The sequence below is a fragment of the Arvicanthis niloticus genome, chromosome 20 (assembly GCF_011762505.2).
Source record: "Arvicanthis niloticus isolate mArvNil1 chromosome 20, mArvNil1.pat.X, whole genome shotgun sequence".
Classification (NCBI taxonomy): domain Eukaryota; kingdom Metazoa; phylum Chordata; class Mammalia; order Rodentia; family Muridae; genus Arvicanthis; species Arvicanthis niloticus.
The window spans coordinates 46,574,879-46,601,304 of NC_047677.1; the positions used below are offsets into that span (position 1 = coordinate 46,574,879).

Consider the following 26,426-nt stretch of genomic DNA (forward strand, 5'->3'; position numbering starts at 1 on the left):
GAGTGAGTTCCCGAGATTAATTTTGAGACAGTGTGTGAGGCCCGAGAGATGACAAGCACCCAACGTGATGGCTCACAACCCTATCTGTATCCAGTTCCGGGGGAGTCTTGACGCCCTCTGCTGGCCTCCACCGGCACTGCACACAGGCGACTCAACAGACACCGGTGCACATTAAAAAATAATCTCCAAAAAAAAAAAAAAAATCGATCTAGCGAACCTGACACCTGCGTGCGTCAGCATCCCATCATCTTTGATGGAGAGGCTCTCTCCATCTTTCCTCACCTGACAGTTGAGAATGTCATAGAGAAGGTCGTTCTTCTGTGCCAGGTAACTCAGGAGGCGGACAGCTTGTACCTGAATAGGGAACAGAGGGAAAGGGTGGATGGGTCTGGGCCTCAGCAGGGGTGGCTTGAACCTCTGCTCTGCCCTCTATGTGCCACTCCCCTCTGCTCTTCCCTCCTGCTGCTCCAGGACGGCCCTGACGGGCAGGCACCTGTTCCAGGATATAGTCTGACTGTATGATCTCCATCAGGGAGGGCATCACCCGCCGCAGCTGTGGGTGCACGTAGTCAGGCAGAGGGAGGTTGTTGAGCAGCCGGAGGCCAGCTACGTGCAGCTCCATGTCCCAGATGGTGGAAATCAGTTCCAGAACCTTGATGCAATGTTCCTGGGGTGGAGAGATGGGTCTGCTCTCATATGGTGACGACCTGGCTATGCTCCCTGTCGCCATTCCCTGACCCCACTCAGGACCCAGGTGATAATCCTTCCTCCCTCGAACTGGAAGTACTAAGGCATTGGTTAGCCACCCACACCTCATGCCTTGACTAGCCACTCCCACCTCACAGGTTTTTCTTTTCCTTGCTGGGCTATCTCTGTCTTCCTAAATCTTCTCCCCAACTTCTCCTCTGATTCATCCCATCTGTAAGGTCATCCAGTCCACCTGGTAATCCCACTCTCTTCCTACCCAAGCTTGCTTCCTTGATCCTGGCCACTGGTGCCACATTCCTTCCAAGCCCCAAGCTGCAGTATTCTCCAATTCTCTCTGTGTCTTTGTCTGTCTGTCTGTCGACTCACTCCCTCCCTCCCTCTCCCTCTCTCCCTCTCTCCCTTTCCCATCCCTCAGAAAATCTTTTTGGTTTTATCTTCAAGCCCCAAAAAGGGACTAAGGATATGGCTTAGTAGGCAAAGTGCTTGTGGCATAAGTCTGCCAACCGGAGTTCGAGCCCTGGAATGCACATAAAAGTGGTGGGAAAAGAGAACCAATTCCTCAAAGCTGTCTTCTGATCTCCACAATGCACTGTGGGACAAGTGCACACACACATACACACACACACTGATTTTTTTTAAAAAAACATCTAGTAATCTAGTAAAAGGCTGGTGAAATGGTTCACTATCAAGCTTGACAAGCTTAATTTGAGCTCCAAGTCCCAGATGGTAGAAGGAAACCGACCTCTGCAGGTTGATCTCTGACCTTCAGGACTTCGCCATGCCCTGTAAATGCCCATAAAACATGTGCAGGCACACACATATTTGCAACATTTTTATAATAAAGTTATTGATGTTTTATTTGTATAATTATGAATTCAACGAAAGCTGCAAAAAGAGTCCCCCTGCTCTTCCATGCATACATGGCACCCAGTCACAGCCCAATACCACAATTAGAGAGACCGTATTGGCAGTGTGAGTGCCCAGGTCTGCATCTTACTACAGATCTTTGTAATGACCACCACCTTCAGTGCTACTTTATCACATCAAAACTGTCCCAGGGATCTCTTTTATGGGGTCCCTTACAGTCACTGCCACCTGCCTCTCCCCTCCCAGTGCTGACCTGTTTTCCAATTGCATAGTCTTTTGAGAATGTCTTATAAATAAGATTAAACTTTATGTGGCCTACAGAGACTGGATACTTGTTCAATCTAATGTCAGAGATATATCCAAGTCATAGGTAGCAACACATCATTCCTCTTGGTTGCTGCATAGTATTCCTTTGAATGGATGTACCACAGTTTAACCACCCACCTAACTGAAAGACTTTCGGTAGCTTTTAGTCTGAGCTGATTTGAAATAAGGCCACTATGAGTAATAGCACACAGTTTCTAGGCAGCCATAAGTTTATATTCCTCTGGGATAAAAGCCTAGAAGTGCAATTACCAGTCGATAAATGTATATTGAATATTTGTTTTGTTGGTTTGTTTCTGAGGCAGGGTTTCTCTGTATAGCTTTGGTGGTCCTAGAACCTGCTCTGTAAACCAGGCTGGCCTAGAACTCCTAGAGATCTGCCTGCCTCTGCCTCCTGAATGCTGGGATTAAGGACATGCATCACCACTGCCAGGCTATAATGTGTTAAGAAACTATTAAGCTAATTTCCAGAATGGCTTCCATTTTATATTCGCACCAGCGATGTGGAAGGGACCTAGGTTTGCTACGTGTTTGCAACCTTTGGTGTTCTCGACTAATTCTTTAAGATTTATGTATTTATGGATGTGAGTGAGTTGTCTTCATATAGGTACAGTAGAAGAGGGCATCAGATCCCACGGGGCTACAGTTACAGATGGTTGTGCGCCACCATGTAGGTGCTGGGTATTGAACTCAGACCTCTGGGAGAACAGCCAGTGCTCTAACCACTGAGCCATCTCTCTAGCCCCTGTCAACTAATTTTTATTTTTTTATGTACTCTTTTGTCTTAATTTAATTTTTTTAATATTATGATTATTCGTGTGTGTGTGCGTGTGTGTATGTGTGTGTGTGTGTGTGTAAAACATGATGTACAGAGTGGAATGAGAAGCATTTAAATGGAGGTCAGAGGACAACCTATGAGAACTAGCTGTCCTGGTTGTCAGGCTTAGCAGCAGATAATCCCCTATGAGCTCTCACCAGCTCTCTCCGTAGAATCTCGAGGCCCCTTGTTAGACATGTGGTTACTTGTGGTTGTTTGGCTTTTTGTTTTTTTAGGTGGTGTCTCACATAACCTAAGCTGGTCTCAAGTTTGTGATTACAGCTGAGGCTGACTTTGAGATGCCCCACTCCCTTCTTTCCTCTACCCCCCAGGCCCCTCCTCACACCCCCCCCCCCCCCCCCAGTGCTAGGCTCACAGGCAAGTGTGACTGCACCCAGTCTATTCAGTGATTGGGATGGTGCCAGACTTCATGCAGGCCAGGCAGACTCTACCATGGAACCAGATTCCCAACTCCTAGGTTTTCTTTTAAAAAGCATGTTTTTTGTTGTTGTTGTTGTTTTGATTTGATTTGCTCTTTGTTTTTTGCTTTTTTTTAAAGATGTATTTATTTTATTTTGTATGAATACACTGTAGCTGTCTTCAGAACACCAGAAGAGGGCATCAGATGGTTGTGAGCCACCATGTGGTTGCTGGGAATTGAACTCAGAACCCCTGAAAAAGCAGTCAGTGCTCTTAACTGCTGAGCCATCTTTCCAGCCCTAAAAAGCATGTTTGATGTCACTTTACCATAGAGGTAACAAAAGATCATTTCCTTCAAAACTGTAACCCTGCATGAACTTCCTCATGCCCCTCCTTTCTGTCTTTCTCTGTCTTTGTGTGTCTGTATGTCTGTCTCTTTCTGTGTGTCTGTCTCTCTCTGTGTGTGTGTCTATGTTTCTGTTTGTCTCTTTCTCTTTGTATCTGTCTGTCTCTGTCTCTCTGTGTGTCTGTATGTTTCTGTCTCTCTGTCTCTGTGTGTCTCTGTGTCTGTCTCTTTGCATGTCTGTGTTTCTCTCTCTCTCTCTCTCTCTCTCTCTGTCTGTCTGTCTGTCTGTCTCTCAACAGAGCCTCACTTCATGGCACTAGTTGTCCTGGAACTCGCTCTGTAGACCAGGCAGGACTCAAACCCACAGAAATCCCCCTGCCTCTGCCTGCCTGATGCCAAGACTAAAGGAGTGTGCCACCACGCCTCGCTTCATTTCCTCCATAAGCTATGGCAATCGCATGAGACACAGTGTGTCTCTGCCTTGTGTGTCACCTGTCTCAGCTGTTAGGATATGAATCCCACAGGGACCAGAATCGTTCTCTCTTCACCGAGACCTCAGTGCTCAAAAGTCAGGACCCGACAGACCAGTGAGGAAGGGGACCTTGAAGTTTTAGGTTTAAGATACTGGACTGAGAAGGGACACCGAACAAGCCCAGGTTGGCCCTATAGCCCCTAGGCGCCCCTACGAAAGCAAGCAGCCCCTGCCCTGCTCCATTCTGCCCACCCCTGAGAGTTGAGAGCAGATGAGAGTCTGGGGCAGGGCAGGAGGAGGAGGAACAGGTGCAAGAACAGGGAGAGAGAGAGAGGGAGCCTGGAGCTTCCTTTTAAATGGCTGGGGTTTAGGCAAGGAGGCGTGGCCAATGCCAAACAGGGGTTTAGGCAAGGAGGCGTGGCCAATGCTAAACATCATGCTCAAATTTCCAAGAAGGGCAATGGAGGTCCAATTGAGAAAGTAGGGCGGGCCAGGCACGCCTTTAATCCCAGCCCTTGGGAGGCAGAGACAGGCGGATTTCTGAGTTTGAGGACAGCCTGGTCTACTGAGTGAGTTCCAGGACAGCCAAGGCTATATAGAGAAATCCTGCCTCGAAAAACCAAAAAAAAAAAAAAAAAAAAAAAAAAAAGGGCGGACAGGATAGAGGCCCTCTTGCAGGCCTAGGTGGTATACCTGATAGCAGCTGGCCATGAGGAAGCAGGGGAGCACCACCTCCACCCCACAGCTGTAGGGTCTAGGCTAGAACTTTCTAAATAGAAAGAGCTAAGCCCTCACTGTATAGAGCTTCAGGCTGGTGTCCATCCTGTGAGGAGCGTGCACCAAGCATGCCCGGGAACTGAACTCTGCAGGGTGGAGACCCAGGGTCTCTCATAAAAGCAGCTTGCAGGGGACCTGGGAGGGTCAGAGCTTTCGGGCAACAGAGAGGGCTAGGGGGCGAAGCAAAGGAACCACCATCTGTTACTCTCGAGCCCCAGGCTAGCTTCAGACTGGTGATTCTTGAATGCTAAGGTTATGAAAATACACCACAACACCTCAGGCCAATTCCAAACCAATTTTTTCCCATGTAATAAATGATTCTAGGGCTGGAGAGATGGCTCAGTGGTTAAGACTGCTCTTCCAGAGATCCTGAGTTCAATTCCCAGAAAACACATGGTGGCTCACGATCATCTGTAACAGGATCTGATGCCATCTTCTGGTGTGTCTGAAGATAGCTACAGTGTGTGTCTGAAGATAGCTACAGTGTACTCATATAAATAAAATAAAAATAAATAAATCTTTTTTTAAAAAAAAAGGGGGGGGGGAACCAATTCTAGTTTGCAGTGTGTGTGTGTTTAGTTGTGTGTGAGATTGACACCATGACTGAAAGCAGTGTTGGGAAGAATGGTTTTTTTGTCTTAAATCTCCAAATATCTTACAGTAGACAAACAAGGAGGTGGTCATAAACCAGACCAGGGCACATTGCCTGCTCTCAGAAGAAGAAAACAAGACAGCCAGGTAAGGATAAAGATTGATCTTTTCAGTGCTTGCAGAGTAAAGGCAAACCACAGAAGAATACAAACCACAGATGTATGGTTTGAATCCAGAGTATACCTTTCCTCCCCTGAGCTGTCAGAGGTTGTCACTGAAGCAGAAGTAACTAATATGCAACATCCCTGAGCACACAGAACTTCAAACACAACAAACTGTACTTTACCCATCAGTCTACTTTGCCATACAAGATGCACAAATACATTTAGGGAAGTTGTTTTGTTTTGTTTTGTTTTTTTCTGCAGTATGGGAGAAGGTGCTGCATGCATGTGCTCATGGGGGTTGGGGGTGGGGTCAGAGGGCAACTTGTGGGACTTGGTTCTCTCCTTCCACCATGTGGGGCCCTGGAAATTGAAAGCAGGTTGCCAGCCTTAGACGTAAGTATCCCTGCTCACTGAACCATCTTGCCCCTGGGTTTCGTTAGGATGGTTTTTCTTTCTGCTTCGCACATATAGAATATAGATGTTTTAAGCCGGGCAGTGGCGGTGCACACATTTGATCCCAGCACTCAGGAGGAAGAGGCAGGCAGACCTCTGAATTTAAGGGGCAGCCTGGCCTACATACTGAGTTCCAGGACAGCAGGACAGCCAGGGCTATCCAGAGACCTGCCCCACCTCTCCGTACCCCCTAAGCAAGAAATTGTGGTAACCCCAGTTTCACAACCAGCCTGTCAGAAGTCAAACGACATCTCGTGTTGAAATGATGGGTCTTGTGAGTTCCATGGTTAAACTCCAATTGTAAGTTAAGCGCTGGTGTCTAAGAATCTGCTCTTTGAGGATCCAGTGTCATCCAGGCAAGGGGAGGCTAGAGTAGCCTGGGAGGAAGCTGACCACTGTCTCCATACTTATTTCCGGGTTATAAACTCAGACTCAAACTTCTGGAAGATCACCATGCAGCCAGCAAATGAAAGGACCCAGACCCTGGGGAACACCCTGTGGATGGATCTTGCCCAGGCTCACCTGGATTTTGAGCCTGAATTTTCTGATACCAGAGAAAGCTTTAAGTGCATTCAGAGCTTGGATTTTGACACTGTTGTTCTTGTCATCTAGCATGTCAGCCACCAAGTTGATGTCATCCATAGTACAATTAGAGGCCTACAGTGTTTGAGGAGAGATGGGAGAGACAGGAGAAGCGGGCGTTCTGGGCCTGCTGTCCCCCAAGTCTCTGAGGCTTTCTTTTCGTTGATGTTCCCAACCAGAGGGGCAGGTCTGAGGATGCTGCCTGGGCAGGCATAGGCAGGGGTTACAGGTGAGTTGCAAGCCAGGGGACCAGACTGACTGGGAGGGGCCCGGCCATGACTCGCCCCGCTCCGCCCCGCCCCACCTCAGCCTCCAGCAAGTAAACGCAGCGAGTGATGCTATGAAGGATCATGCTTCTGGTATACTCATCCTGTTTGCACTCTAGAGAGTTGAGAAGTCTTCGAATCTCACCCGAGTCCCGCCCTTGGCGCTCTCTCTCGATGGCCAGGCCTAGACAGCATCCCGAAGTCCACAGTTAGGGATAAGGACACAGAATTGAGGAAAGCAAGGGGCTGGGGAGTGGGGGAGGATGGAGGAGGAGGGAGTTGAGGTCAAAAGCCTTTTCTAAAATGAAGGCTTTTGCTGTGTTGAGCACCTCACAGACTGCTACACCAACCGTGCACCGCGCCAAGAACCATATCTAATATTGTAACATCTGCCCTGTCAATCGCTCGTTTGTTCACAATTATAACTTTCCTGGCATGTGGCCCCAACAGGTAGGGTTCTGTTCTTGTAAGGATACCCTGGCAAATGGCAACCAACAATCCTAAATTAGTGACCCTTTTTCCTGATGGCACAAAAGTCCCCTAGAGGGATAGAGAGATGGCTCCGTGGTTAAGGACACTGACTACTCTTCCAGAGGACCTAGGTTCGATTCCTAGCAGCCAGATGGTGACTCACAAACATCTGTAACTTCAGTGTGGGGATCCAATGGCCTCTTCTAGCCTCCGTGGGCACTGTATACAGGTGGTACACATGCACACATGGAGGCAAGACACCCAAACACATAAAATAAAAAATTTAAAATACCCCATGACCTAGTTGGAAACATGGGAAAGAAGTCCCTCAACTTTTCTTCCCCTCGGTGTCTCCAGTTCCTGGGCAGATAAAGTTCTTGATTTCCAGTACATAGGATAGAGAATGGGGACCGTAGGATGGTTCCTGCAGGCTGGCTCCATTAGATCTGCTACCCAGAGACTCCCAAACTAGCTTCTAGAGCTGAGCCTTGCCTCAGGTGCTGGGAAGGGGGAGGGAGACTAGAGAAGAGAAAGAAGGATGGAGAAGAACTTTAAGGAGTCACCTTTGGGCCCTCCCCCCTCACCCGGGAGGCCTTAGAAGCAGGTGCCTCCTAGGGCAGAGGCCTCTCCCCAGGGACTGGACACTCACGGGCAATGCAGATAGGTGAGTTGGAACAGAGAGGTGGTTGACATTTTAAGTTATTCCTGATGGCCTTGTACAACAGGTAAATGGCCCCGGCGCCTGTAACCAGGCTCACAAAGCCTTTGCGGAGGTCCAGTTGCTCCAGGCACCGGGCTATGGTCTTGCCCATGTCTTCAGTGCTGCCTTGTGGCTAGGTAGGAGCTAGGCCCAAGGCACCTGGAGAGAACATTCTGGAACCAGAACCCTGGCAGGGCCCAGAACCAGGGTACTAGAATCGGAACCAGGCAACAAAGGAAACTTTGGAGATGATGGTGTCAAGAAGGCCCAGCGTGCTCCAGAGGAGAAAGGATGCTACTTTGGGAGGCGGCAAAGAAGGCAGAGACACTAGGGGTAGAAGGTAGGGAGGGGAGTGGGGCTCAGAGGCAGGGCTTGCCTAGCATGGAAAAGGCTCATCACTGCCAAATTTTTGTTTTTGCTTTTGCTTTTTTGAGACAGGGTTTCTCTGTATAACCCTGGCTGTCCTGGAACTCACTCTGTAGACCAGGCTGGCCTCGAACTCAGAAATCTGCCTGCCTCTGCCTCCCAAGTGCCGGGATTAAAGGTGTGCACCATCACTGCCTGGCCACTGCGAAGTTTTGTGGCTTTCTATCATCTGGTTTTTTTTTGTTTTGTTTTTTAAGATTTATTATTTTATGTATGCGAGTACACTATTGCTTTCTTCAGATACACTAGAAGAGGGCATCAGACCCCATTGCAGATGGTTGTGAGCCACCTTGTGGTTGCTGAGAAGTGAACTCAAGACCTCTGGAAGAGCAGCCAATGCTCTTAACTATTAAGCCCTCCAGCCCCTTGTTGTTTGTTTATAAACAGTGTCTCGCATCAGAAATCCACCTGCCTCTGCCTCCCAAGTGCTGGGATTAAAAGCGTGCACCACCACCGCCCTGCGATTGGTGGGTTTTTATGGCAAGCTCAGGGATTGTTAGGATCCAGTTTCTTGTTCCTGGTCTTGGCCTTGGGATCAAATCCTTGTCTGGGCGTTTTTTCCTTTGCCTTTTTATCCTACAGTGGGAGTGAGTGGGAGGTGTGTGTGTGTGCGCGTGTGTGCATTTGTGAAGTTGTGTGTGCACCTGTGTTGGAGTGCACATGCAGCTATAAATGCATGTGTGTTCACGCACATGTACCCAGGCCAGAGGATAATATTGGGTGTCTCCTTCCATTGTATTGTATGTATATGGATGTTTTGGTATTGTGTATGTATGCATACCCAGGAACATCAGGTTGAAAGAGGGCATGAAATCTAGCAGTAGAGTTAGAGCCTGTGAGACACCGTGGAGGTGCTGGAAGCCGAACCTGGTCCTTTGCAAGAGCAACCAATCGCCTTGACCACTGAGCCATCTCTCCAGCTCCCTCTTACTGCATTATGTGTGAGCGCTTATACCTGTGTGTGGGTTTGTGAACATCAATGCGGATGCCTTCAGAGGCATCAGGTCTTCCTGGAGCCTGCGTTACAGGCAGTTTCAAGCTGCCAGACAGCTGTGTGTGCTGGGAACTGAACCACTCGTCTCCAAGAGCAGCATGCTGGGACATCTTAACTGCTGAGACATCTCTGTAGGCCCCGCTCCATCATAACTTCCTGAGACAGGAACTCTCACTGAACCCGGGCCTCACAGACTTGACTCAAGGGGATCCTTCTGTTCCTGACTCCCCCAGGCCTCATATTACACTATTGTGCCTGGCTTTTGCTTGTTGGTTGGTTTGTTCTCCGAGAGACAGGGTTTCTCTTTGTAGCTCTGGCTGTTTTAGAACTCAGTCTGTAGACCGGGCTGCCTGAGTGCTGGGATTAAAGGTGTGCACTGCCACCTTCGGGCTTCCTGTTTTATATTTTAATTAGCATACATATTTACTGTTCAAACTGAGGAGTTTCATTAAGACATCTTCACACCCATGCGCCCGTGTGTGTTTTGGCCTTATTCACTTCTCCAGTTCCTTTTTCTTCGAGTCAGGTTTGAGGGGCCAGCTGGTGCCTCTTTTCACTGGCCTTTGCTCCACTAGAGGGCAGCAGAGGCCCACTTCTGGGCTTGGACCTTTGGGTGTCTTTCTTGAGGCTAGCTTGGGGGAAGCTCACCATCTGCTTCCATAACTATGCGTTGGGCCCCCACTATAAGTGGCAGACTGTTCCCTCTTCCCACCCGAGTCTGAAAACAACGGGTGGGAAGAACCTTAGACAGTTCTGCTGTCCCGTTATCCAGCTTCCTATTGCAGCTCTGGAGTAGGGCCTCCCTGAGGAAGTCTCAAGGCTGCAAGACTTGGTTAGACACAGCCCTCACTGTTGCAAAGAGAGGCCTCGTGCCCACCTAACACGACCCTGAAGGGCGAAAGAGCAGTGTTGCCTGGGGCTATGTCTGCATTTGCAGGCCGAAGGGTCTAGGGTTTCCATTCTGAACCCCAGAGGCACCTTCTCCCCTCCTCACAGCCTCTGGTGTTGACTGTGGCAGTGAGCTGCCCTGCTGGAAGAGCTAGGGTTGGAGAGTCACTTTAGCTGGTCTGAGACTGGGTCTCTGCTCCTCTGCCTCTTCTCACCCAACCTTCCTACCCTTTCTGACCCCAACAGAGATGATTCTGCAAACTTCATGTTTCCTCCCCACCCCCGTTTCCTGGTGTTTGTGGTGTGCCCATGCACGTGTATGGGCCCACTAGTGTCAGAGTACCTGTGCACTCGCGTGTGCATGCACGTAGAGGCTCAAGGTCAACTTGTTACAATCTTTCTGCGTTCCGGTTTGCTGTGGAAAAACACTGTGACCAGAACCAACTTGGTGGGGAAAGGGTCAGTTTGCTTCTTACTCCATGACTCAAGTCTGGAAGTCAAGGCAGGGACTGAAGCAGAAACCAGGGAATGTCTTTTCCTAGCTCGCTCTTTGGCTTATGGTTAGCTGACCGTTTTTTGTTTTTGTTTTATACAGCCCAAGCCTGCTTGCCTGCTTAGGAACGGTGCCTCCATTAGCAATCAAGAAAACACTCCACAGACGTGGCCATGGGCCAATCAGATGAAGGCAATTGTCCATCCGGAGTTCCTTCTTCCCAGGTGTGTAAGGCTCGCCGCCTTACTCCCCTGCCTTACTCATTAAGATAGGGTTTTTCAATAGACCCGTGGCACTCGGGTAAAGGCTAGTTTTGCTAGCTTTCTCTGGGGATCCCATCTCTGCCTTTGGTGGCTAGATTTACAAGTGGGCTATCACACCCACCTGGGACTTAACACGGGTTCTGGGGATCTGAATCTTAGTGTGCTTTAACTAGCGTGCCACAGGCTACTTCTGCTCTTTAAAGATTAAAGACAGCCAGCCAGTGGTGGTGCAGGCCTGCCTGTAATCCAAGCACTTGGAAGGCAAAGGCAGTTGGATTTCTGAGTTCAAGGCTAACCTGGTCTATAGATCGAGTTCCAGGACAGAGCTACATAGGGAAACCCGATTTCAAAAAACCAAGACAAAAAGACTCTAAAGACTTGTCTGTTTGGCTGCTAACAGATCTCCCCCCAACCCCCCCCCCCTCCAATACTTCTGGTTCTGACATTGAACAATCCAGAGGGAACCAGGGTGATCATCTCCCAGGGTGACATGTTTATGAGATCATAGCAGCTCTTTTTAAGGGATGATCAGGCTTTTTTTTCCCTGTGGTGCTTTAAGTCTTGTGCTATGACAGGAAGCCTTATCAGCTGCTTCCTTATTGGCTTTGAAGGAGGGGAGGAGGCAGGTGTGAATGTGTTGTCTGCATTGTATCTAAGCAATTCCTGCCCCTCAGCCTCCTGAGTGGCTGGGGTGACAGGTCAGGCCATCCAGCCAGGCAGGAAAGGCTTCTTTTATTCAGAGGACAATGATGTTTGTGGAGATTTAGGGCAAGTGTTCTGTCAACTGGTGCCTGGGTAACCCCTGGCAGCTTACTTTTCCTTTCATTAGAAAGAACATGTATGAATATCTCGCTCGCATGTACAGCACGTGACCGGTGGAGGAAGAGGTCAGCGGGAGGCACTGGATCCCCAGGGACTGGAGTCACAGACAGTTGAGAGTTGCCACATGGGTGCTGGGATTCAAACCTCTGTAAGAGCAACACATGTTCTTAAGTGATGGAATCAACTCTCTAGCCCCTGTCTTTGTCAGGGTGTCTATTCCTGCACAAAACATCAGGACCAAGAAGCAAGTTGAGGAGGAAAGGGTTTATTCAGCTTATACTTCCACATCCCTGTTCATCACCAAAGAAGTCAGGACAGCAACTCACATAGGGTAGGAACCTGGAGGCAGGAGCTGATGCAGAGGCCATGGAGGGATGTTACTTACTGGCTTGCTTCTCCTGGCTTGCTCAGCTTGCTTTCTTATAGAACCCAGGACCATCCCGCCTTGATCACTAATTGAGAAAATGCCTTACAGCTGGATCTCATGGAGGCATTTCCTCAAGGGAGGCTCCTTCCTCTGTGACAACTCCAACGTGTGTCAAGTTGACACACAAAACCAGCCACCACCACCCCAACCCCCCCCCCCCTTCAGCTTTTGAGACACGTAGCTTAGGCTGGCTATGAACTCTGCTTACATAGTTGAAGATGACCCAGAATTCCCAGCGCTACCTCCACCATCTGAGTTGCTAGGATCCCGGAGTGCATAGTGTCTACTTCCTTTGAAGCTGGAAACTGAACTCAGGGCTGGCCACAAGCAAGCAAGGGACCTACCAACTGAGTTACAGCCTGCCCCAGCCTGGACCCCGTAGTAGCTTTTCAACTTCTGGGGTTGGTATCATCCAGGTGTTTCTTGCAGGTTAGTTTAGCTGACATTGTCCGCTGTGTAAAGGGACCGAGACCCACTGCGTGGAGTTGCTTGTGGAGGCTGAATCTGTGCATTAAGCAGTATGACACATACTGACCGGTCACGATGAGGATCCACGCGTTTCAAGCGCAGGCGGCAAGCCTAACAACCTTCAATGCCTCCACTAGCGACAGACAAACCACGGGTACAGACCCTGAGCCCACTTCGCTTTGCTGCTGCCCCTAAGGCTCATCATCCACCCACCCGTGGAACTCCAAAGCCACTTCCTCATTCTCCTCACCCAAGCGTGCGCCATGGGTGTTTCAGCGTCCTTAGGACTGGTTCTGGGCAGCTCTGGGGGTCTGGTATACACCGGGCTGTGCTGCACTTCTGTAACCCCGGCACTTTCCGGAGGTGGGGGGGGGGTCAGAAGTTCAAGGTCATCATTACGCAGAAGTTTGAGGCTAACCTGTTCTTCGAAAAGCTAACATTAATAGCATCATTGCACCTGCTATCGAGGTTCTGCCTTTTCTGATTGATCAAGAACATTGCCTAGTCCCAGCACTTGGGAGGCAGAGGCAGGCGGATTTCTGAGTTCGAGGCCAGCCTGGTCTACAGAGTGAGTTCCAGGACAGCCAGGGCTATACAGAGAAACCCTGTCTCGAAAAAACAAAAAACAAAAAACAAAAAACAAAAACAAAAAAAACCCCAACCAAACATTGCCTAGATAATAGCTCTTCTCCCCGCCCCCTATTTTTTTTTTTTTTTTGAGACAGTTTATGTAGCAGTCGAAGAACTCGGCCTCAACTAAAGATCTTCCTGCCTCCGCCTCTTGAGTGCTTGCTTTAAAACCACCATACCTGGCTACCCCAAGCATGGGTGTGCCAAGGCACATGTATAGAGGTCAGAGGGCAATTGATGAAAACCGGCGGCTTCCGCCTTTCACCTTGTGCGACCTGGGGATCGAACTCGGTCGGCAAGCTTGGAGGCAACCGCCTATCTTGACTTCCGAGAGGCCTCTCTTGGGAGCCTTATCAGCTAAGGGTTTTGAGTCTTCGCTACGCCCAATGAAAAGGCCCCCTTGCGGTCCGACCGATTCCGGTTCTAATCCCAGGAGTATGAGGGATGTCGAATCCCACCATCAGCTTTTCTGTGTCGGTCCTGAAAGTGCAGCCAGCAGGACCAGCCCAGAGAAGGTGCGGATACTAGCGCTGCGCAGGGGACAGCTCGCCATCAGTGTTCAGCCGAAAAGGCTTGGGAGGAGGGGGGCCCGTTTCTCACAGCCGATCCCACACTCCCTGCGCTTACCGCGGCCGGGGAACTCGAGCCGAGGGGCCCCTCTGGCCAGCTCATGACCCGCGAAGGCACGGGGACCAGGAGAAGCTGTACGAAGCGCGGGAGCGGGCAGCGCCCGAGAGGAGGAGGCCGGGGCGGAGCGCATCGCCCTGCCTCCCCCGCGCCCCCGCCTCTCGCATCCGGCGGCGGCACAGGATGTTCTTTCGCTCGGGTCCCCCCCGCCCCCGCTCTCACTTTCTTCCCCGCTCCCCTCCTCCACGCGCGCCGCGCCCCGCGCCGGCACCTTGCTTAACCCCTTCCCGCCCGCGCCGAGGGAGCGTAGCAGCGAGTCTGGGGTGCCCAGGCAGGCGCAGGACTGCGCCCACCAGGACAGCGTCGAGGGTGGAGAATATTGTGATCTTCCGGGGACCCAAGCTTGCAGTTTCCAGAACCCCCTAGATCTCCAGGGAAGGTTTCCCGGGACCCCGGCCCGCTCTCTCGCGATCTTAGGCTAAATTGCCAAGAGCAAGCGCAAAGCGCCCTCTCTCGTGGGCGCAGACCGGTGTGCGTAGTTATCTCCCGCCAAAGGAGCGGGGGAGGATCCAGCAACTTTAACCTCATCTTCCCCCTCCAGGTTGTGCAAAGGCGCGGCTCACGCCGTTTGAGAGGATGGAGAGAGGCCACACCCCCTCAAACGTCACTGTTTCCAAGGCAATCGAAGGCGGGGCTGTAGACGAGCGGACTTCGGGGACTATAAGCTGACTAGGTCTCCAGGACAGGGTGCGGCTGGGCTTGGGGCTCGGCGGGGTGGGACGTTTCTGTCTTTATTTTTTTCTTTGTGTTGTTTGTTTGTTTGTTTTTTGACTCGCTTGGTGAGTGAGGGACAATTTGTGTTCGATTTTGATTCAACAAATGTTTATGCTTGGCGCCTTTCTTAGGGATTGTTTTGCCTTCTCCAAGCCTGCAGTTCACAGGTTGTCACTAATCCGGGTGGAGTGGCTATGCACCCAGGATATGATCCTGGAATAGATGTAATGTCTTTTTATTAAATTTACTGGGGGGTGGGGGTGGCTGAGGCTCGTGTGCCAAAACGTGCATCTGGAGATCTGAGGGCAAGCAATTTGTGGGAACTAGTTCTCTCCTTCTACCTTGTGGGACCCCGAGGGGATCAACTCTTGTCAGGCTTGGCAGCACCTTTATCCAATGAGCTGTCTATGTAATTATTCAGTGTCTCCTTTCTCTTGTCAAGTACCCCAGAATAAGCACTAATCAGGGAAGACTTGGTTCTCTAATTCACGGAAGGTCCCAGCCATTCAGGGAAGCAGGACAAACTGTTCCATGCCCACCACGTACCAGCTCATTCCCAGCACTTTAGGTCTTGTGACCTTTGCCCCTTGTATTTCTAGCGCCTTTTACAGCCTAGGAACTGAGTCTGAGGTTCAGAGAGGACCCTATGCCCAATAACGGGGTGTTGGAACCAGGATGGGACCCAAGCCTGTGGGTCTGAGTCTCCACCTCTGGCTTCCTTCTTACACTAATTAAATGGCATAAAAGAAAGAACAATCCTGCCCCTAACCCTGTTGTGAAGGAGTTTACAGACTACAGGGAAACTGGGGTGAATGTACCACAGAACATAATTAAGCAATAAAACCTAGAACAGGTTGATGGCTGTTTAAAAGGATCAAAATAGGGTTGAGATTGTCAGAGCCTTTACTGTGGAGGGTCCATTCCCAGGTAAAGAACCCCTAACTAGTGGCTCAGCCATAGAGACAGGCATTTGAGGGGGGGCAGGGATCTCTAGCCCAGGCTGACCTCAAATTCTCTATTTAGCTAAGAATAACCTTAACCATCTAATCTTCCTGCCTGTATCTTCAGAATGCTGGAATTACAAGTGTACACCTCCCCCCCACCATGGGTGGAGGGACCCGTGGCCTCCTCCATGTTTGGCAAGCATTGTACCAATTTAGTCATGCCCACAGCCCCTCCTCTGTGTCTTCTGCCCCCGTCTGTGGCTCCGTCTTACAGGAGCAGGTACCTCACCAGCCGCTTCCGTTTCACTCCGTGCCCCCCAAGTGCTTGCAGCTTAGCACAAACTCCCAGAGGGTAACTTGGATGTCAGCGGCTCCTTCCTCCAATCTCTGAGGAGTCCTAGGTAAATGAAAAATAGGACCTGAGGGCCAGCAAGACGGTTCCAGTGGGTAAACGTGCTTGCTGCTAAATCTGATAATCCTGCAGACCCACATGGCAAAAAGAGAGAATTAATCCCTATATGTGGTCTTGTGACTGCCACCTCCGGCCACGGCACACCTGCACCCACACTCACTAAGTAGGTGCACCTTTAAAGAATGGGATCTGGGAGAGCATCAGGAAGGTGCTAGGCTGGGTGGGACTGGACATACCAACTGAGCAGAGAGAGAAAGAGGGAACTGAGGGGAACCAATTGGATGGCTGGGTCACTTGGGAACATCTGATGTCCTCTGATAGTGTGGCCAGGCTGTGCTCAGTCCTGGGGGCTGGAAATGACAGGGACGAACCCCCCGCCTCTGCTCTGGGAACACACAAGGTAGTACCCAGTGTACCCAGTGTGTTTGGCTGAAGGTGATAACAACACAGTAAGTAGTGTTTGGGAGAGATTATTCCAGAAGGGTGTGTAGGAGCCAGGAAAAGCCTGGGTTAGAAAGCATGACAATTTGGGCCAAAGGTCGGATCTATGGGGCTGGAGAGAAGGGACTTGGAAAACTAATGAAGATAGAGAACAAAGGCAGAGAACCTGACGATTGGTACAGATCCAACATAGGCTGCTGATATAAGAGAGAACAGCTGTAAGTTAACCAAGTGGAGCCAAGAAGACGAGCCAGCGCAACAGTGAAGACACTGGCCACCAAGCCTGATGACCCTGGGTTTGACCAGGGTGAAAATACAGTAATTAAAAAATGTTGGGCCGGGCAGTGGTGGCGCACGCCTTTAATCCTAGCACTTGGGAGGCAGCGGCAGGCAGATTTCTGAGTTCTAGGCCAGCCTGGTCTATAGAGTGAGTTCCAGGACAGCCAGGGCTACACAGAGAAACCCTGTCTCGAAAAACAAAACAAAACAAACAAAACAAAACAAAACAAAACAAACAAAACAAAACAAAACAAAACAAAACAAAAAAATGTTGGGACTGGAGAGATGGCTCAGCGGTTAAGAGCACCGACTGATCTTCCAGAGGTCCTGAGTTCAATTCCTAGCAACCACATGGTGGCTCACAACCATCTATAATGGGATCTGATGTCCTCTTCTGGTGTGCATTTGAAGACAGCTACAGTGTACTCATATAAATACCTGGCTGGCCTCAAACTCAGAAATCCACCTGCCTCTGCCTCCCAAGTGCTGGGATTAAAGGCATGGGACACCATGACAACTCAGTAATTTATTTATTTTTCTTGTCCAGAGACTTTTAACAGGTGAGTTTATCTATCATTGCTATCAGGTTGAACGGTCGGTCGCAGTGTGTTCACTAAAACATTTTGCTTGCATTCACATTAAAAGTCACCCAGAGATAAGAGTGGAGAAGCTGCCAACACCTGACTTTGTTCCCTGTTTTCCACCTGCAGCCATATACATAGGTACCCTTTGACCCCATAGGGAAAATGTCTAACATTCAGAACTACTGATGAATGAAGAGGGGAGAAAAAACATATTTTTGAGAATGAAATGTTTCCCCTCTTAGTGGACTCTGAAGCATGCATGTTCTCCATGTATAAGGCACACTACCTGGCTATCTTTGGGCACAATTGTTACACATTTGACATGGATAGCACACAGGTTGGTGTCTTTAAAAAGGCCAACCAGATAGGCTTCACTTGCTTCCTGCCCAGCATCAGATTTCAGAGTGCCTCAGTACCAGGCCCGGGTAAATGAAATTCTTCACCCCTCCAGTAGAGGGCGCACTCTTGGGCGTGGCTTTTGTAGCCAGCTGTTTCTTGGGGGCTTTACCACAGGGGGCGCCTCTTCCCTTATTCCCCTTCTCCTTTGGCCAGCGAGAAGCAGCGCCGGTGTTAGAGAGGAGTGGAGGCTGGGAACACCCAGTAATTTAATTTTTAAAAATTAAAAGTAAACTAGGGTAAAGATTTCGCTCAGTGATAAAGTGCATGCCTAGTACAGTAAGACCCTAGATTTAATCCACAGCCCCCTAAAAATTAGCCTACCGCTGTAGGGAGTTTGGGGTATTGGATGTGCTTAGGCTAGAAACATGGTCAGTTAAAGTCAGTCACTTGTAGGTCATGGGAAGGCAAATGTTTGGTAGGGAAACAGAGATGGAGAGGCTGCTTAGCTCGCTGCCTTCTGAGTGTGTCCAGGTCAGAGTTTCACTGACACCAGCAAACACAGGCACCAGGGATAGGCCCGTTGGAATAGCTGTTAGTTGGGCTCTAAGGGGACCAAGTTGTGTCTTTCCTGGAGGATTTGGCAGCATGTCAGCTGAGATGTGGATTGTGTTGAAAGGTGGTCCCTAGCCTGGGCCCATGTTGGCCCTCACCTTTGGCTACAGAGCTTGCAGATGGTGCAATCAGATGGCCTGAGGACACTAGGCCCAGGTGAGATACTTCAGCAGCCTAGGGTCCCTCCCCTAAACTTCAGCCTGGAAGGCGCTGGAACCCAAGCCTGTGCTGTCTGCCAAAACCTTTCCCGGAACCCAGCAGAGAACAGAGCCCCTCCCTGACAGCCTGGCACTCTCCAGGCACAGGGTGTCCCTCGGGGTACCTTGAAGACACCCCAGGAGGCTAGAGCACTAAACAACCCCTCCTCCCTAGGAACCACCCTACTCTGGCCTTTTGCCACGTTGTCAATGGCCCCACCAGACCACAAGAGTCAGCAAGCACGAAGGAAGGAGGAATTTTGTGGCTGGGTGGCCAGCTTCTTGGGCCTTTGCTGTGGCTTCAGGTGGGAGGGTGGGGACTACAGAAAAAGCAGACTCTCGAGCTTCAGAGGACCAGGCCACCTGCTTCTCCCTCCCTCCCGGGAGGAAATCTTCAGGGCCCCAGTGGTTTTGAAAGGAGGGGGACCGGAAGAGACACAACACTCTGGGTCAAACAAGGACAGGGCAGAACTCTCTCTCTTAATTCTTCTAGGATGCTCTTCCTTGGTACCCTTACCCACCAAACCCCAGAGCAAACTGCCTTCTAGGCAACTAACAGTCACAAGCCACTCTCGATATCTCCAGAGGCGTCCCAGAGTGGGTGGGGCTTGGAGGGACGACGGGGTCTGTAGCCCGCATCTCCGTGGTCCTCTCCATGTGTGGGTGCAGTGAGGAGGGTACTCCGGTCCCAGCGGGGCTGAGCCTACTGTGCTCCGGCCTGGAGGGTCCGGAGATGTCTTCTTGGAGGGGTGAGGAGGCCTGGTAGCCGACCATGTGGAGGTCTTGCAGCGCCGCGCCCTCCCTCCCCGCGCGGAGCCGGCTGCTGACCGCAGGCTGCAGGAGCGGTTGATCTGGGGAGCGGGCGAGCACACCCACTTACCCAGCTGCTGAGTCAGGCTGTTCTCGCTCGCGCTCGCCCGCCCGCCCGCTCTCGCCCGGGACATTGTGTTCCAGCCCCAGCGCGCTGGCAGCGGGCCCAGGCGCTCACACCAGCCTCCTCGCCCTGTTTGTGCTCGCGGCTTGCGCTGTGGCGCAGCCTCCCGTGGCAGCGGGGACTCTCAGAAGGCACCCCTGTAGGGTGGGCCCCAGCAGCCCTGAGCACTCACCAGCTTCGGAGCACCCACGCCTCGCCAGATTCCCTGGCTAGGTGCATCCCCTACTCCCGGGTTTATGGAATATGAGGACAGTTGAGGGCTGGGGCAGGTGTTGAGAGCCCCCACTCTCCCTCCACACAAATGCTTAGTCCTGGTGCCTCGAAAGGACAGTTGGAAGCACGCCAGACCCAGACTTGGGAGACCTGGAATGTGGTCACGTGACAACAGACGCCTGCTTTGAGGGGACCAATTCCAGCATCCTCCCTTTTCCTCAACCCCCACCCCCCTTGATCCGTCACAGACTTCGGGAGCACGGAGACTCTAGGGATTCCCGGAGCCCGCAAGCAAGCCCAGCCCTTTTTGGAAAACTTGGGAAGCCCCTGGCAGGATGCTGAGAGGAGAGAGCGCCGAGTGGGAGTGGTAGAGTCAGGGCAGGGCGGCGCAAGAGGACCCCAAAGGCTCTGCCTATTGTCCAGTCTCAAACTCTGGTGTGTTACTGAGAGCCAACATTTATTTCTCTCAGCCCCGATCTGCAAAGACAACACCAAGTGCTGGCTCCTTTCCAAAGAGAGGACTGTGTGCCGAGCCTGGGCGTCTACACATGGACCGCTCTGGGGTGGTCTCGCTAAGGATGTCATGAAAAGTGAGACATACTTTCTTTTTTAATATCTATCTTATTTTTAATTTGTGTGTGTGTGTGTGTGTGTGTGTGTGTGTGTGTGTATGAGAGAGAGAGAGAGAGAGAGAGAGAACACAGACAACAGACACAACACACACACACACACACACACACACACACACACACACACACACACACACACTGTTTGGAATAGCTGAATCCAGAAGAGGGCATCAAATCCCCAGGAGCTGGGGTTACAGGTAGTGGCCAGCCACCTTAGTGTGGGCACTGGGAACGAAACTCAGGTCCTCTACAATCAATCGCCCTTAACCCTTGAGCCAGCCCTCTCTCCAGACCCACAGACATCATTTCTAAGGCCCCATCTTCTCTCTCCTTCCCAAACCTCTACGTTTCTGGGCAGTGTCTGTCAGGGCGCCTGACCTCTGTCTCCTCATCCCTCCAGTCACAGATAGGAAGCACCAACTAAACTTATACACCCTCCGCACACCCAACTTCATTTGCAGCTCCCTCAAGCTCCACAGTCTGGGGCCTGTCCCCTGTTCTAGCTATCTGTTTACTCAACCAGTTCTAACCAGATTAGAAGGCCCTTGAAGCCAAAACAAACTCGACTTTTTCTTAAGGCCTCATTCATAACCCCTAACCCCAGCCTAACTCATAGATCCAGGCCAAGTCTGATACTGAGGTTGCCAACAAAATACTTACAAGGTGTGTTGTAAGTCAGTTGAAGAGACAAAGAAACTGCGTGTGGCTAAGTGGCAACTCAAAGCAACAGGTGGCCAGCACCTAAAGTGTGGCTCAGCTACAGAGAGACCTCCCAAGAGGTTCAATGCCCTGGGTTATGTATGTGAGTATGAGTGTGTGGGGGGCGTGGAGGGGAAAAGAAGGGAGGGATGGAGGTGACTCATTTTAGTTGACATCCGCCCCAGCCTTCATGCTAAATATTTCACATGTATTAACTCTGCTATTTAAGGGGGAGTTTTGAGGGAAGGGTTAGAAAAGGGCCAGTACCCAGGCCTCGCCCACTCAAGGCCAAGCAAAGCATGGTGGGGCAGCCTTGAATGTGGGCTCCCCACCTCAGTCCTTGGGCACTGCCTGTTCCCTGGCCTGCCACACCCACATCCTACACCCAAGAGTGCCCAGCACTGCCCAGCGCTGGATAGCTCTGTCCCACCCCCTGAATGGCTGGCTGTGTGACCTTGGACAAGCCACTTCCTCTGTCACCTCCCTTGCAGCTCTCTCATGTTGTGACTCTGTGAGTCCCTGTCTAAAGACTGCTTGCCACCTCCCCCATGTTACCTGGGCTGTGGAGGGAGCCCACCCCCACGCATGTATACATTCATTGCCCCTCCTCCCAGCCCACCCTCTCCCACATTCATCCCACACCCCACCCCCTATCTGGAGCAGAATGGTAGGGTTTCCTGTGGCCACCAAAGGGACAGGGGCTTTCTCTGTGGTGCCAGATCCCAGGGAGAAGGTGGGGGTGGGAGGAGGAGGCTCCTCTAATGCCTCTCCACCGCTCTGCTGTGCTCCCACCTCTTAGGAAGCTTGGTACAGTGTGTTACCCTGGGGCCGGAATGTACCGTGTGTTTCAAATGGCCTCTGTCCAGTCCTACCCTGGCTGTTTCTTATTTATATTACTTCTCCAGCGGTGGCATCCTGCTGTCCGGCACCCGCTCAGCTCGCATCTGCCCACCTCCCAGCTGAGTCCCCATGGCTCAGAGAGTCAATCTTTAGTCTCTGGTCCCCACAGTCTATGGAGTGGTGGGGAGCCCAGGGAGTTTACCTTGAAGGAAGAAGGCAAAGAAGGGTGCAAGAAGCCCCCAGTTCATATTTTCTCTGTCTTTCTTTGTCTCTCTCTGTCTGTGTCTCACTGTCTCTCTCTCTCTCTCTGTGTATATGTCTCTCTGTCTCTCTCTGTGTCTCTGTCTCTCTCTCTGTCTTTCTCTCTTTGTCTCTCTCTTTCTCTGTGTTTCTCTCTGTGCCTCACTGTTTCTCTGTTTTTCTCTCTGTCTCTGTCTCCCTTTCTCTGTGTGTGTGTGTCTCTGTGTGTGTATGTCTCTCTGTCTCTCTCTGTGTCTCTGTCTCTCTCTGTTTTTCTCTGTCTCTCTGTCTTTCTCTGTGTGTCTCTCTGTGTGTCTGTTTCTCTCTGTGTCTTACTGTTTCTCTGTTTTTCTCTCTGTCTCTGTCTGTCTTTCTTTTTTGTGTGTGTCTCTCTCTGACTCCTGTCTCTCTCTGTCTCTCTGTATCTCTGTCTTTCTCTGTGTATGTGTGTCTCTCTATCTCTCTGTCTCTGTCTTTCTCTGTATGCGTCTTTCTGTGTCTCTGTCTCTGTGTCTCTATATCTGTCTTTCTCTGTGTGTCTCTCTGTGCCTCTCTGTTTCTGTTTTTCTCTCTGTCTCTGCCTCCCTGTCTCTCTGTCTGTGTGTGTGTGTGTCTCTGTCTTTCTTTTATGTATGTGTCTCTCTCTCTCTCCTGTCTCTCTCTGTCTCTCGGTGTCTCTCTGTGTCTCTGTCTTTCTCTGTGTATGTGTGTCTCTCCATCTCTCTGTCTCTGTCTTTCTGTGTCTCTGTATCTGTCTTTCTCTGTGTGTCTCTCTGTGTCTCTGTCTTTTTGTGTGTGTGTCTGTGTATCCTGTGTATCTCTCTGTCTCTTTTTCTTTCTGTGTGTGTCTCTCTTTGTCTACCTGTCTCTCTGTATGTCTCTGTCTTTCTCTGTGTGTGTGTGTCTCTCTGTGTGTCTCTCTGTGTGTCTCTCTGCAGCATCTCTGAGTCTGAGGCAGACCCTTTCCTGAACTCGCTCACTGTCTGTATTTGTTTCTTGCACTTCAGCTGCCACCTGAGCCCAGCTGGACAAGAGGGGTTGTCACCTTTAGCCTGACTGTTCAAGTATGACATATGTTCCCCCCTCCAGCCACAGGGCGCAGGCAGAGGTGGGGGCCTGGAGAGGGCAGGGATCTACCCCAGCCTCTCATTATTGGGACTCACAGTCCCCAGCAAAGCTGGAAACTAGAACAGCACATTTCATTTATAGACACAATTTTGCTATATATCCCAAGCTGGCCTTGAATTCATGACTCTCCTGTCCCAGTCTCCCAAACAGTGGGATTACAAACACCCTTGATGACACTGGCCCATGAGACAGGCTCAAATCTATTTGCAAGGTCCCTGTGATACCACTAGTAGATTTGGAGTGTCAGGCTCCCCTGTCATGGCCCCCAGTTTGGGATATTTGGTTTGCCTGTTACAACTTACCCAGAGACAAATGGGCTGATAAGACTGACGTAGCCCAGGCTAGCCTAAATTTTCTGTGTAGCTGAAGATGACCATGAACATTTGATCCACCTGCTTCTGTTTTCTGAGTGCTAGGATGACAGGATTGTGCCACCTTGCTCAGCTCACACTAGCACGGACCTTTCCTTACCACTGTTCACAGCGGGACTTTGGTAAGAATCTAGGCAATGGCCCAGGCTGTCCCGCAGGCCTATCAAAACTTAGCATGAGCCTGGGTCTTCTCTGAAGAGGACCAGCAGCCACCCTGCTGCTTGGGAAAAAGCTGCAGTGATCACTCAAGGTCAAGGTGCCTGGTTTCCTGTCACAGGGCTCTTCTGAGCAGGGAGATGAAGAAACTTCCAGGATGTTCTATATCCGGTGATGTATGGCCTTTCACAGAGCCCAGTCACCCCAGGAGAGGAGGAGAGGGTCACAGCTCCACAGTGTCTGCCCATACTTCTCTCTGCTACCAAAGCGGATGGAGCAGAGACACCAAATAGCCCTGCATGTGGCCGCTCTGTTCTGGTTTCTGGCTTCCTGTCCTCAGTGGTTCTCTGGGGGACACTGTGTTCTGGGCAGCCTTTTCTTCCTCTAAGTTCATTCTTCTTCCTCTTTTTCCCATCCCTGCTCACCCAAGAGTTCTGTTTATACAACTCTAGCTGTCTGTCGTTACTTTGTAAAATATTACATTTTAGTTATTTACATGTGTGTGTGGTGTGTTTGTGTAAGAACATATGCACTGTGTGCACACTGGCAGTCAGAGGGAATCAGTTCTCTCCGGCCACCATGTGGGTCCTGGGATTGAACTCAGGTTAGCTCATTTCCCAAGAACTAACTTTATCCCTCCCAGGTCCCCCCAGTATGGATTACTTTCCCCAGGCTTTTCTGCAAGTGTCAGGGCTCATGAATTCAAAGGGTACTTATCCAGCGCCTAACATATGCCCTGGGACCCAGCCTGAAAAAGTTGTTTTTAATTAAGCACCTACTGTGTGCAACTGGCATTGTGCCTTGCTTGCCCAGAACAATGGTTCTCAACCTTCCTAGTGTGGTGACCTTTTAATACAGTTCTTCATGTTCCGGTGATTCCCCCAAACATAAAAATTATTTTTGTTGCTATTTTGCAACTATTTTTTTCCACTGCTATGAATCATAATGTAAATATCTGAAATGCAGGCTATCTGATATATGACCTCTTTGAAAGTGTCCTTTGACTTCCAAGTGGGCCTCGACTCACAGGTTGAGAACCACTGCCCCAGAGGCATGGATGCTGGTTGTTCGTTTTCCTCAAGACCTCTGGATAATATGCAAATGCAGAAAACCATATCCTAAGGCCTTGGGAACTTGGGGACCTGGGTGTGGCCAGAGCAGAAGGTTCTGGCAGGGCTCTTTGGAGAAAGTTAATCTTCTTCAGGTCTGCAGAGAGCTGGCTAGGCACGGAACAGCACAGTGCAAGCTGTTCCAGGTACAAGGGACACAGGGCGTGAGGTAGTCCTGTGCTCTCCGGCAGGCAGCAGGCACTGTTTGGTCTGGCTGGACACAGAGTGCAGGTTGAGGAGGCCAGGGGGATGAGGCCAGAGGCAGGCAGGCCCAGACGGTGCAGTACCTTGTGTTCCAGCAAAGGGCTGACCTTTATCCTGGAGCAGCCGGAAGCTTAGACAGCCTCCCGGCTCCCTGTACCCAGGGAGCTTCAGGGCTGGGTGAGGGCCAGGCCCAGAGTGTTCTGCAGGCCTCTATTAAGGAACATTTACTGCCCTTTGGCTCAGGGAGGCCTGTGAGAGAATCAGTCACTTAAATCTAATGTCCTTTGTAAGCCTGGCTGTTCATTCGTTCGAAAGAGCTCAGAGGCCATCCATCCATCCGATGCTTAGCAAACTCCCAGTGCTGGCCCGGGCTGGCTCAGCTCTCAAGAAACTTACATCCTGGGTGGTTAGGGCCATAAACAAGTAGGCAAATGAAACAAATTAGCAGATAATGTAGGATCAGAAGTGCACAGGAGAAATGAGCAGGGAGGTTGCTGAGAGTCAGGGTGTGACGGCCCAGCAGTGGAAACCAGCAGTTCCAGGGAACATCTGGAGGATGTCCCCAGCTCTCCCCCAAAAGAGAAGCAGCCCCTTCCTCCAAAGTGCTTTCCCCCAAGGCATGAAGGAGATTGGTATTTCCTAGCAAGAAATAGAAGTGAAGCATATCACTCTTCAGGACATGATCAAAAGATTAGGGGGACCCATTTTGAAGAGATGGAAATCGAGGCTCAGTGTGGCTGAAGAGCTCTGGCTAAGACTCACAACTGGAGGTTGGGTGTGGTGACACCACACCTTAATCCTATCCCTCAGTAGGCAGAAGCAAATAGATCTCTGTGAGCACAAGGTTAGCCTGGTGAGGATCCGGACAGTTAGGGGTACACAGTGAAACCCCATCTCAAAATCCATCCATCAGTCATAGCTTGTGACTATAAAGTCACTTATTTTTTTTCCTACCAAGTATGAGAAGCAACACTTAGCTGTCCTGAAGGTCTAGCCTCTGAAACTTTGTCTCTGTGTCCCCTGAATACACAGTCCCAGACACCCCCAGGCTCTGTCTCACCTGTCATAGTCCTAGGCCTGCTTCCTCATCTGAAGTTAGGGGAATAAGGGTCATCCAGCGCTTGCCCCAGGGTGGGGGTGGGGTGGGGTTTAGGAGAGATCATTTCACACAGGAGAGCTGGGACGATCTAATCTTTGTCACATTGGGGTGTGGAGGTCATTAAAGGCAGACCAGTCCCAAGGACCTGAAAACCCAAGAAACAAGAGACAGAATCGGATTAAAGCCTCCCCTCCCACCTCTCCTTTTCCTACCTCATTTCCCTCCC

General features: G+C 50.7%; 2 protein-coding genes across 4 annotated transcripts in view; one reads left to right on the top strand and one right to left on the bottom strand.

Annotated features, from left to right (window-relative positions):
* Positions 1-14,180, bottom strand: part of Armc12 (armadillo repeat containing 12) — a 15,672-nt gene extending 1,492 nt beyond the window's left edge. Inside the window, exons 1-5 of one of the 2 annotated variants that reach the window (XM_076916486.1) lie at positions 13,997-14,180; positions 6,826-6,971; positions 6,462-6,596; positions 494-667; positions 283-354 (exon numbers count right to left, since the gene is read on the bottom strand). In XM_076916486.1, the coding sequence (XP_076772601.1) occupies positions 283-354; positions 494-667; positions 6,462-6,596; positions 6,826-6,971; positions 13,997-14,129 (660 nt within the window). In that variant the 5' untranslated portion in view covers positions 14,130-14,180. Of the gene's footprint in view, positions 1-282; positions 355-493; positions 668-6,461; positions 6,597-6,825; positions 6,972-7,907; positions 8,345-13,996 lie in introns of those variants that run through there. The other variant, XM_034524739.2, reaches the window with a different exon arrangement.
* Positions 14,181-20,152: 5,972 nt separating this feature from the next.
* Fkbp5 (FKBP prolyl isomerase 5) overlaps positions 20,153-26,426 on the top strand; it is a 115,139-nt gene continuing 108,865 nt past the window's right edge. For both annotated transcript variants that reach the window (XM_076917250.1, XM_076917251.1), the window contains exon 1: positions 20,153-20,315. The gene's annotated coding sequence lies outside the window, so the exon portion shown is untranslated. The remainder of the gene's footprint in view (positions 20,316-26,426) is intronic.